General features: G+C 39.7%; 1 protein-coding gene across 4 annotated transcripts in view; it reads left to right on the top strand.

Annotated features, from left to right (window-relative positions):
- The window catches only part of LOC123746346 (uncharacterized), a 225027-nt gene that overhangs the window by 55635 nt on the left and 156190 nt on the right, over positions 1 to 13202 (top strand). For all 4 annotated transcript variants that reach the window (XM_045727805.2, XM_045727804.2, XM_045727803.2 and 1 more), the window contains exon 3: positions 5785 to 5954. In XM_045727805.2, the coding sequence (XP_045583761.2) occupies positions 5785 to 5954 (170 nt within the window). The remainder of the gene's footprint in view (positions 1 to 5784; positions 5955 to 13202) is intronic.

The raw sequence follows: 13202 nt of genomic DNA, 5'->3' as shown, positions 1-13202 counted from the left end.
TCACACCAACCCTGTCTCCTGAAGCCAACATAAAAAGAATTACATCTGCGGCATATGCGACGCTAGCTAACATCAGAACAGCCTTCAGAAACCTGTGTACGGAATCATTCAGAACCTTGTATACCACATATTTAAGACCAATCCTGGAGTATAAAGCCCCAGCATGGAGCCCGTACCTTGTTAAGCTCAAGACGAAGCTGGAAAAAGTTCAGAGGTATGCCACCAGGCTAGTCCCAGAACTAAGAGGCATGAGGTACGAGGAAAGGCTGCGTGAGATGCACCTCACGACACTGGAAGACAGAGGAGTAAGGGGGAGACATGATCACTACCTACAATATTCTCAGAGGAATTGACAGGGTAGATAAGGATAAACTTTTTAACAAGGCTGGAATGAGAACAAGGGGACACAGGTGGAAATCGAGTACCCAAATGAGCCACAGGGACGTTAGAAAGACCTTTTTCTGTGTCATAGTAGTTAACAGATGGGATGCATTAGGCAGTGATGTGGTGGAGACAGACTCCATACACGGTTTCAAATGTAGATATGATGAGCCCAGTAGGCTCAGGAATTTGTACACCAGTTGATTCACGGTTGAGAGGCGCGACCATAGAGCCAGGGCTCAACCCCCGCAAGCACAAATAGGTGAGTACATATATACATACATACATTCATACATTCATACATACATGCATACATACATACATACATACATACATACATACATACATACATACATACATACATACATACATACATACATACATACATACTCAACTCATGTTTGCAGTAACTCTAGTCTCCTTGGGAGGAGGAAGTATAAATGTCTCACACCACAATGTGAGATACTGTCATCCTCCAGGTATAATTAAGTCGTGGTGGAGAACCAACAAGTGATGGCAATTTGTCTGTGTTTCCCTGTCACTCACCAAACACATTAGCACAATGAGGCTACATCTTGTACCAATTTTCGGGGCATTGCAAGGCGTGAAACTCCTCCAGCAGCAGCAACAGCAGGGTGGTGGCTTTCTTTACCGTCTTGACGTGACCATATCGATTTAGAGTCTATTGTTCCTTCCCTCACTCTCTCACACACCATACAACCTCTTAGCTCAAAGGTCTTGTTACAAGTGAGGTAGTCACCACCACCTCGTGAGACCACATCCTCTCCCTTTACCCCCCTCCTCCCCCTCCCACCCCCTCCTCTCCCCCCTCTCCCCCTATGTCGGAAAATCCGACACCACATAATATATCATACAGATAATAGCTGTATTGTATAAACAAGTTACCCATAGAAAACGTAACTTGTAGTGGAATTACCGTCTAAAGAAAACGGGATATCATCACCACACACTATTATAATTCACCACCTATTATGGTGGGAATTATTCTTAAATACATTAGTCTTTGGACTTTACCATCATAAAAACATCTTATATAAATTAACTTAATTATCAATATTAAAGTAGAGTAAATGTGACCCTTCTATCACTTTCTGAAATGTGGACAATGTAAGCCAGGCGTCAGAGTGAGGAGGAAGGGGCAGCCATTGTTGTTTATTGAGACCAGAGGCTCACACGGGAGCAAATTCGGCTCCTGTTAAATTTACTTGGACGTAGTGTTATGGAAACCAAAAGTGTACCATTTTCAACACGCTGTCATCAAATCAAGTTAAGTGTTCTTTCCGAAACCCATTATCTATCATTAGTGGCCATTAATGTCATTGGGTAGGGTTTGCCGGTTAGAACGCGAAATCGCCTCATACTAAAGGTCAAGACGAGGAAGCAAGATTTTGTGCACCAGTTACTGGGGGATGGAAGCTACCTCAAAGAGGATAATTTGGTGTCTACACCCTAGTTATACCTGGTGGACTAACCTGCTGTACTATAAGATAAGGAACCTTTTCAATGTATGTAGTTAATACTGTAGTTTGATTGGCTGCATATATATTAATTTAATAAACCCCCCTAATGTGTAGAGGATCGATTTGTGAGATTAAGAGATTATTGCAGAAATACAGTCCACTTATCATTATACAAATTGCTATCGAAGTATATAAATTAACGTAAATATAAATTCATATAAATTAAATAAATATAAATCTCACAGGTCGGTTCCCACATTATTTGGTCCTTCGGAACCGGAATATTCGGTCCTTTGAACCCACATTTGGTCATCTTAGTACTTGATGAACCAGTTAACCAGTGGATTCATTAAATAAACTAGTACAGTGTTATTTAAACAAGGCCAGCCAGTCAAAGACAGCGGCGAAGCCTCGTGGGAGCTCAGGAGCCCCTCCTCAACTGAGTTCAGCCTCATCAGCGGTTTCATGCACACCCACAGATATTTGGTGGCGTGTTATTTCGTGAAATGACAGCGCTAATATAGAAGCCAGCCAAATTAGTGGCTGTGTCCTCGCAAGATTGTTCACGGATTTCGTGGTGTTACATTTCGCGAGAGATTATCTACGAATTTGTGGACTTTATTTCGCGAGGTCACTAATAATATTTAATACTTCTAGATAATATTAGAAGTTTCATAGAGGCTAATTAAGAGGCTATTATCAATAATTGTGTATATTATTTCTCCAAATAGAGAATTATTTAATATATATTGCACTAGTGATCACAGTATAATATTTACTAATTGCCAACCCACAACAGGGTAAGATATGACTAGTTGAACTATTATCGTTCATCCTAGTCCCATTATTACCATAGTCAGTTGTACTATATTGATCAACCTAACACCATTAATGAATGGTCCAGACCCTATTTCGGGTGTAATTTTTATCAACTCGAGTTGAGTTGTATATATAATAATTTACTTACGATCATTACACCTTTGAGTGATTAATTAGTGTCTATTCCATCCTAGGGTGATATAGAAGAGCTAACCTAAAGGTACTTCCAGTGACACTGGTTTATCACTCAAATCATTAGTGTGTATGATTGTATATATATAATGTGTATTAATTTTAAGTGCTAACCTCTAGTAGAGGTAGGATTATTGCCTAGTGAGTGCATTTTACCCTAGGCTACCATTAGTGTTTGTTCAGTATTATGAGCAGCCCAAGTACAAGCCCCACAAGGCTTCACCAACTAGCCAGTATGGATAATGCAGGGAGAATGAAAAGAACCCTTGCAGGTCTTAAAGGCCACTTAACAAGACAGATCAAGAAATGTGAAGATTTGTCTCAACAATCTCAAGTTGATTATGCTGACCTGGAAAGCTATTATCAAGCAGCTGCAGGTAAATTTGAGCAAATCAAATGCCAAATGGCTGTCCTTGTGGGGACAGACTACTACCATCAATTCATCGGTAGCCCTACTAAATATCAGGGTATAACCATGTTAAACTCTGCAGGAGGTAAATTACTCTCAGGCCCAGTATCAAGCCTGAGGAGACCTATGCCTGCAGATAAACAATACCAGTAGAAATCTAAATTTGTCAGCTGATTATATTTCTCCAGTAGCATTATACTAAGGAGATTACAGCTGACTATACCAACAGAAGTTGATGTTAGTATCATCATTTAAAGCTGAAGATGAGTTCATGAGGCCTCAGTGGCAAATCAGTGAACAGTAGCCTAAAACAGCTACAAGTCACTGCGACCAATGTCACTGAACCCACTGCAGTCTCAGAACCATACTTTACTTTAATGATGAGCTATTCAATCTTCTGAATCAATTAACTAAATTAAACCCCAATAAATCTGATGACTGATTTGATACATTTATTATTTAATCAAGATGTATTCCATGGGCCTCAGTGTTTATATATCAGTGACCAGTTACCTGAAGAAACTTCAAGTTATATCTAATGTCACTGATCTCACTGCAGTCCCTGAATCATACTTGACTGTAGTACTTGATCACATTCAGTCTTCTGGGTTAAATAATATATAAGGCTTGAATATTAGCCTTTCAAGAGTTGACAGGGAAATGAAATCGCATTAGACTTCTAACCCCTACAACTCTAGTACGGGACATCCGTCCTGTACGAACAGACGCACAAATGTGTGATTACTAACTACTAACATCAAATTAATTTAATAATTCGAAGGAGGAGTATCGGTGTTCGTCTGTTCTAATTAGGACTTCGACCCGTGAGCAGCCCCTGGGGAATTATGTCGGAAAATCCGACACCACATAATATATCATACAGATAATAGCTGTATTGTATAAACAAGTTACCCATAGAAAACGTAACTTGTAGTGGAATTACCGTCTAAAGAAAACGGGACATCATCACCACACACTATTATAATTCACCACCTATTATGGTGGGAATTATTCTTAAATACATTAGTCTTTGGACTTTACCATCATAAAAACATCTTATATAAATTAACTTAATTATCAATATTAAAGTAAATGTGACCCTTCTATCACTTTCTGAAATGTGGACAATGTAAGCCAGGCGTCAGAGTGAGGAGGAAGGGGCAGCCATTGTTGTTTATTGAGACCAGAGGCTCACACGGGAGCAAATTCGGCTCCTGTTAAATTTACTTGGACGTAGTGTTATGGAAACCAAAAGTGTACCATTTTCAACACGCTGTCATCAAATCAAGTTAAGTGTTCTTTCCGAAACCCATTATCTATCATTAGTGGCCATTAATGTCATTGGGTAGGGTTAGCCGGTTAGAATGCGAAATCGCCTCATACTAAAGGTCAAGACGAGGAAGCAAGATTTTGTGCACCAGTTACTGGGGGATGGAAGCTACCTCAAAGAGGATAATTTGGTGTCTACACCCTAGTTATACCTGGTGGACTAACCTGCTGTACTATAAGATAAGGAACCTTTTCAATGTATGTAGTTAATACTGTAGTTTGATTGGCTGCATATATATTAATTTAATAAACCCCCCTAATGTGTAGAGGATCGATTTGTGAGATTAAGAGATTATTGCAGAAATACAGTCCACTTATCATTATTGCTATCGAAATTGCTATCGAAGTATATAAATTAACGTAAATATAAATTCATATAAATTAAATAAATATAAATCTCACAGGTCGGTTCCCACACCCTCTCCCCCTCTCCGTCGGCTTTACCGTTAAAGACGACTAAGAACTCTCATTCCCACAGTTACGTGTGTGACGACTAAGAACTCTCCCTCTGACAGCTCAGTGTGTGACGACTAAGAACTCTCCCTCTGACAGCTCAGTGTGTGACGACTAAGAATTCTCCCTCCCACAGCCCAGTGTGTGACGACTAAGAATTCTCCCTCCCATAGCTCAGTGTGTGACGACTAAGAACTTTCCCTCTCTCAGCTCAATGTTTGACGACTATGAACTCTCCCTCCCACAGGTCAGTATGTAACAATTTAGGACTCTTCCTTCAAAAGCTCACTGTGTAACAATTAAAGATTCTCCCTCCCACAGCTATGTGTGACACGATAAAGGATAATTTCTCCCCCAACTCAGTCAGTCAGGTGCTCTTTCTCCCACAGTCCATTAACAGTATTACCGGTCATGTTTTGCTTATGTTATTCACTAATCACTTTACAAGCAGGCTATTAAAATCTAATGGGGGTAATTAAGGGTGTTCAACTGTGAATGGTCGTTGCCCAGTCGTGCTATTTTGGCCAGAACACGATGCTGGGCTGTTTTCGCTTGTGAAACAAGAGTGTGAGGGAGCTGTCCAATACACGGCTGGGTGCGCTAAAAATGTGGCAGGTTCGTCACGACCAGTCGATTTCAGATGAAGAGTTACGCCAACTTTAGGTGATTGTGGAGAGTCGTGATTAGTGAAGAGCTCATAAGTGTTTTATCCCGGGCCAGGAGTGAACTGAAGGTGTTCATGGGGTGTCTGAGCGGTGACTATGTGGCGGCGCTGGCCCCCAGTCTGGAGCAACTCTACCTAGCAGTTGTGAGTGACGACCAAGCCCGCTTCCTACTGCCTCAGCTCCACACTGCTCTCACCTCCAGACTACCTCAGCTGGTGGTCCTGCGTGAGTATTCTCTTGTGGCCACCGACCTGTGAGATTTATATTTATTTAAATTATATGAATTTATATAGAATTTATATTTACGTTAATTTATATATTTCGATAGCAATTGGTATGATGTTAAGTGGAGTATATTTCTGCAATAGTTTCACAAATCGATCCTTACACATTAGGGGGGTGTTTATATTAAATTTATATATATGCAGGCAATCAAACTACAGTATTAACTACATATATTAGTAAACATTGAGGAGGTTCCTTATCTTATTGTACAGCAGGCTTAGTCCACCAGGTATAACTAGGATGTAGATACCAAATTACCCTCGTTTGAGGCTAGCTTCCATCACCCAGTGACTGATGTATCAAGTCTTGCTTCCTCTTCTTGTTCCTGTCAAAGCGCGCTAGCTGTAAAGCCAGAATCCTAATATATGACAGCTATATCAGAGAAAACAATGTATAATAGATAATAAGGACCAAGGCTTAGTTACCTTTATTTAAGAGGCTGGTTCACATTCTAAATGGTTCGCCCATATCTACCTAACATTTAACTGGCCAGAAATGATTAGATAAACGGGTGTCGGTAGGACACTTTCCTTGATTATGTTGACAGCGTGTTGATGATGGAAGACCATTACTCTCATCTCCGTCACACTTTGTCCAAGAGAAATTATAGGAGCTGAATTTGCTCCACTGCGCCTCTGGTCTTAACAACAATGGCTGACCTCTTCCTCCCTCGTGACGCTCCAGGCTTACTGTCCAGATGTCAGTAACTGATAGAAGGGTCACATTTACTGTAATTTGATACTGATAATTAAGTTAATTCATATGAGATGTTTTTATGATGGTAAAAGTCCAAAGACTAATGTATTTAAGAATAATTCCCAACAAATAGCTGGTGAATTTATTACAGTATGTGGCAATGATATCCCATTTTTTATTGATAGAAAATTCCACTACAAGCTACATTTTCTATGGGTTAACTTGTGTATACAACACAGCAGCAATATTATCTGCAATTGCATGTAATATTATTAAATGGTGTCGGATTTTCCAACGTAATTCTCTGGGGGGTTGCTCACGGGTCGAAGTCTTATTTATAACAGACAAACACTGATACTCCTCCTTCTAATTATTAGATTAAATTGATGTTAGTAGTTAGTAATCACACATTTGTGCGTATGTTCGTACAAGACGGATGTCCCATACTAGAGTTGCAGGGATTAGAAGTCTAATGCGATTTTATTTCCCTGTTAACTCTTGAAAGGCTAAAATTATAGCCTAAATATATATTATTTAACCCAGAAGACTGAATGCGATCAAGTACTACAGTCAAGTATGATTCAGAGACTGCAGTGAGATCAGTGACATTAGATATAACTTGAAGCTTGTTCAGGTAACTGGTCATTGATATATAAACACTGAGGCCCATGGAATTCATCTTTGTTAAATAATAAATGCATCAAAATCAGTCGTCAGATTTATTGGGGTTTAATTTAGTTAGTTGATTCAGAGGATTGAATAACCCATCATTAAAGTCAAGTATGGTTCTGAGACTGCAGTGGGTTCAGTGACATTGGTCGCAGTGACTTGTAGCTGTTTAGGCTACTGTTCACTGATTTGCCACTGAGGCCTCATGAACTCATCTTCAGCTTTAAATGATCATATTAACATCAACCTCTGTTGCTATAGTCAGCTGTAATCTCCCAAGCATAATGCTACTGGAGAAATATAATCAGCTGACAAATGTAGATTTCTACTGGTATTATCTGCAGGCATAGGTCTCCTCAGGCTTAATACTGGGCCTGAGATTAATTTGCCTCCTGCAGAATTTAGCATGGTTATGCCCTGATATTTAGTAGGGCTACCGATTAATCGATGGTAGTAGTCTGTACCTACAAGGAGATCGAAGTCGGTGAGGTGATCAGACTTAATATTGTCTGTCAATTTTATTCCTCTATTTCTCAGGAATTTGGCTGTTACTCTCAGACCTTGAACTTGTAGGTCTACTGGTATTTTGTCCACCACAATGGATTGTACTTGACAGACGTACCTGCCTAAACGTACTGATGGTTGTACCACCTGGTAGACTTGAGGTCCTGCAACTGTTAGAAACCCTGAGATGTTGATTGTCGTCTGGGCTACAGGCTTTAATTGTAGTTCATCTGCCAACTTTTTAGAGACATATGTTCTCTGGGACCCTTGGTCAAACAACCCTCGGGTATGGACCTTGGCCCTCTTATTCTGGATGGTAATTTGGGCAGTATGCAAAGTCGTATTACCTTTAGACTTTGCCGATTGGACACTCTTTGTTTGTTGCACCTTGCAGTACTGTACTGTGGTGGGAATGCTGTCTTCCACCCTGGGGTTTGGAGACGTTGTTTTGGTGTCTCTGCACAATGCTGCATGGTGCTGACCTTTGTTACACCTATTACAGGTGTGTAATTGGGTCTTACAGTCGTTGGTGTTATGTTTCCTGAGGCACCTCGTGCAATGTTGTAAATCTTTGAGTCGCTCAACACGGGCGTCACTATCGGGGAAATGAGGGCAGTGGTACATTGAATGTTTCTCATTGCAGAACAAATATGTTCCATAGCTTCCAGTACCCTTTGGTGTCACGTTCTTGGGTGACACAGTAACTATAGGCTTGGAGGGTCCCACTGCATATACGCCCACACTGCCACTGTTCCACTTTGGTGTTGAATTATATTGTTTAGAATAATTTGGAGTACCTTTGGTACTCTGGGGTTTACTATTATTGGTTTCTGAGGGTTTACTTGGTGGTTTTAATTTGTCATGTGTTCGTAATTGATGAACTACTGATCGTAAACCCTCAGATATTTCATTCATGGATAAGATACTTTTATTGTAATGAGTACTCATTTGTCTCAATACGTCCCTAGGTATTTTCTCCTGGACAATTATTTTCAAGATCCACTCAGCCCCGTTTGTATCTGCTGTCAGGCTGAGGGCTTTGATCATTGATTCTACCTCCAGCTTGAAGACTTGGAGTAAATCAGCTGAAGCCTCTGGTGGGGGTAAATGCAACAGCTCATGAACTAAATGTGATGTTCTTACTTCTGGATCAGCATAATTATCCTTGAGGAGTTGTACTGTCAGATCATAGCCGTCATTAGTTAATCTCAGATGGGATACTACTGTTTTAGCCTCACCTGATAATTGGCCTTGCAAATAAGAGCATTTACTACTCTTTGGTAAAGATGGTTTTGAGTCCACAAGGTCAACGAATTTGTTCCAAAATTCGTCCCAATCTTCCTTGTCTTTTCCTGAGAAAGTGGGTAAATTAATTGGAGGGAGTCGAGCCTCTGCTGGACTCGTATTAGATGTAACTTTTGTTGTTGTTGCTGTTGCCTTATTCTGGGCAATTAATTTGACATAAGGCTGTAACGTTGCTGAGTGTGATCTTCATAATTCGCAAGATCAACCATAATGTCGTCTATTTCTGTTTCTGATAAATTGGTGTTGGCAAGTTCAGCCACATATGTTGTTATTTGCCATTTGATTTGCTCAAATTTACCTGCAGCTGCTTGATAATAGCTTTCCAGGTCAGCATAATCAACTGGAGATTGTTGTGACAAATCTTCATATTTCTTGATCTGTCATGTTAAGTGGCCTTTAAGACCTGCAAGGGTTCTTTTCATTCTCCCTGCATTATCCATACTGGCTAGTGGGTAAAGCCTTGTGGGGCTTGTACTTTGGTTGTTCATAATGCTGAACAAGCACTGATGGTAGCCTAGGGTAAAAATTCTGCAATCACTAGGCTATAATCCTACCTCTTCTAGAGGTTAGCACTTAAAATTAATACACATTATATATATACAATCATACACACTAATGATTTGAGTGATAAACCAGTGTCACTGGAAGTACCTTTAGGTTAGCTCCTCGATTATCACCCTAGGATGGCATAGACACTAATTAATCACTCAAAGGTGTAATGATCATAAGTAAATTATCATATACACAACTCAACTCGAGCTGGTAACAATTACACCTAAAATAGGGTCTGCACCATTCATTAATGGTGCTAGGTTGTTTAATATAGTACAACTAGACTATGGTAATAATAAGACTAGTATGAACAATAAATAGTTCAACTATTCAATGGTAATATGGGACTAGGTTATCTATAAACACTAGTCAATGTATATCCTACCCTGTTGTGGGTTGGCAATTGGTAAACATTGTATTGAGAACACTAGTGCAATATATATTAAGTAATTATCTATTTAAGAGAAATAATATACACAATTATTAACAATAGCCTCTTAATTGCCTCTATGAAACTTCTAATATTATCAAGAAGTATCAAATATTATTAGTGACCTCGAGAAATTGACTCCACAAAATTCATGGATAATCTCTCCCGAAATTAACACCACGAAATCCATGAACAATCTTGCGAGGACACAGCCACTAATTTGGCTGTCTCCAATATAAGCGCTGTCATTTCACAGAAATAATACACCACCAAATCGGTGGGTGACCATGAAACCGCCGATGTGGCTGGACTGAGCTGAGGGGTTCCTGAGCTGGCTCGAGGCAATGCTGCCGGTCTTTGACTGGCTAAGTATTGTTCACTAATTTATTAAACTAGTTTATTTAATTTGATGACAATCTAGCTATCTAGACCATCTAGGTTTGAATGATCATAGAATCCGGTTCGAAGGACCATATAATGTGGCAACCGACCTGTGAGATTTATTTAATTTATATGAATTTATATAGAATTTATATTTATGTTCATTTATATATTTCGATAGCAATTGGTATGATGTTAAGTGGACTCTATTTCTGCAATAATCTCACAAATCGATCCTTCCACATTAGGGGGGGGGGGTTTATATTAAATTTATATATATGCAGCCAATCAAACTACAGTATTAACTACATATATTAGTATACATTGAGGAGGTTCCTTATCTTATTGTACACAAGGCTTAGTCCACCAGGTATAACTAGGATGTAGACACCAAATTATCCTCGTTTGAGGCTAGCTTCCATCACCCAGTAACTGATGTATCAAGTCTTTCTTCCTCTTCTTGTTCCTGTCAAAGGGCGCTAGCTGTAAAGCCAGAATCCTAATATATGACAGCTATATCAGAGAAAACACTGTATAATAGATAATAAGGACCAAGGCTTAATTACCTTTATTTAAGAGGCTGGTTTGCATTCTAACTGGTTCGCCCATATCTACCTAACATTTACTGGCTAGAAATGATTAGATAAACGGGTTTCGGTAGGACACTTTCCTTGATTATGTTGACAGCGTGTTGATGATGGAAGACCATTACTCTCATCTCCGTCACACTTCGTCCAAGAGAAATTATAGGAGCTGAATTTGCTCCACTGCGCCTCTGGTCTTAACAACAATGGCTGACCTCTTCCTCCCTCCTGATGCTCCTGGCTTACTGTCCAGATCTCAGTAACTGATAGAAGGATCACATTTACTTTATTTTGATACTGATAATTAAGTTAATTCATATGAGATGTTTTTATGATGGTAAAAGTCCAAAGACTAATGTATTTAAGAATAATTCCCAACAAATAGCTGGTGAATTTATAATAGTATGTGACAATGATATCCCATTTTCTATTGATGGAAAATTCCAATACAAGCTACATTTTCTATGGGTTAACTTGTGTATACAACACAGCAGCAATATTATCTGCAATTGCATGTAATATTATTAAATGGTGTCGGATTTTCCGACATCTCTGTCTCCTAGCTCTTTCTCTCCTGTGTGATGATCGCGTTAATGGTGATGCTACTGTCACTGTTCTGTGTGATGATTGTGTTACTGGTGATGCTACTGTCACTGTACTGTGTGATGATTGTGTTACTGGTGATGCTACTGCCAGTGTACTGTGTGATGATTGTGTTACTGGTGATGCTACTGCCAATGTACTATGTGATGATTGTGTTACTGGTGATGCTACTGCCACTGTACTGTGTGATGATTGTGTTACTGGTGATGCTACTGCCAGTGTAATGTGTGATGATGGTGTTACTGGTGATGCTACTGCCAGTGTATTGTGTGATGATTGTGTTACTGGTGATGCTACTGTCACTGTACTATGTGATGATTGTGTTAATGGTGATGCTACTGCCAGTGTACTGCGTGATGATTGTGTTACTGGTGATGCTACTGTCACTGTACTGTGTGATGATTGTGTTACTGGTGATGTTACTGCCACTGTACTGTGATGATTGTGTTACTGGTGATGTTACTGCCACCGTACTGTGTGATGATTGTGTTACTGGTGATGCTACTGTCACTGTACTGTGTGATGATTGTGTTACTGGTGATGCTACTGCCAGTGTACTATGTGATGATTGTGTTACTGGTGATGTTACTGCCACTGTACTGTGAGATGATTGTGTTACTGGTGATGCTACTGTCAATGTACTGTGCGATGATTGTGTTACTGGTGATGTTACTGCCACTGTACTGTGAGATGATTGTGTTACTGGTGATGCTACTGTCAATGTACTGTGCGATGATTGTGTTACTGGTGATGTTACTGCCACCGTACTGTGTGATGATTGTGTTACTGGTGATGTTACTGCCACTGTACTGTGTGACAAGTAGGTACCGCAGCAAATACCTGGCAGCTGTCATTTGCCTTACGCACATTAAATAAAATAAAAGATAAAACAAATTAAATAAAACTGCTAAAGACCTTTGTGGTGTGATAGTTGCAGGAGTAAAGAACAAGCATAAATAAATAAATATTTTTTAACAAGCATAAATAAATAAATATTTTATAACAATCATTACAAAATTATTATTCCTGAGTAACTTGGCTCACACACACAAAAATAAACTTAATATTTATGTTAATATAGAAAAAGCAAGAGGGGTGAATATTCACTACGATGTGTGACGGTGGCTGCACGTCCACCGTCACACATCGTAGCAAGACCATATCGAGTGAAGGGGGAGATGTGTAGAACCCGAGAGAGCCTCATGAGTAATCTGCCTGTTATGTGATTGATAAAGATTAAGCCACCCAAGAGGTGGCACGGGCCTAAATAGTCCGTAAGCCTGCTATGTCGTAGATGTTTGTTGCTGTTTTAGATTTAGCTATTCAGAACGAAATGACTATGTAGCACGGGCTATGGTGAGCCTGTAGTGGACTTACCTGGCACAGGAGTAGGGCTGCAAACCCTGCTGTCTCGTTGTTGTTGTTGTTGTTGTTTTTGATTAAGCTACTCAGAACAAGAAGTTC

Source organism: Procambarus clarkii, chromosome 80 (genome assembly GCF_040958095.1).
Source record: "Procambarus clarkii isolate CNS0578487 chromosome 80, FALCON_Pclarkii_2.0, whole genome shotgun sequence".
Classification (NCBI taxonomy): domain Eukaryota; kingdom Metazoa; phylum Arthropoda; class Malacostraca; order Decapoda; family Cambaridae; genus Procambarus; species Procambarus clarkii.
The sequence above is the reverse complement of the archived record's forward strand: the minus strand, read 5'-3'. Positions and strand labels throughout refer to the sequence as shown.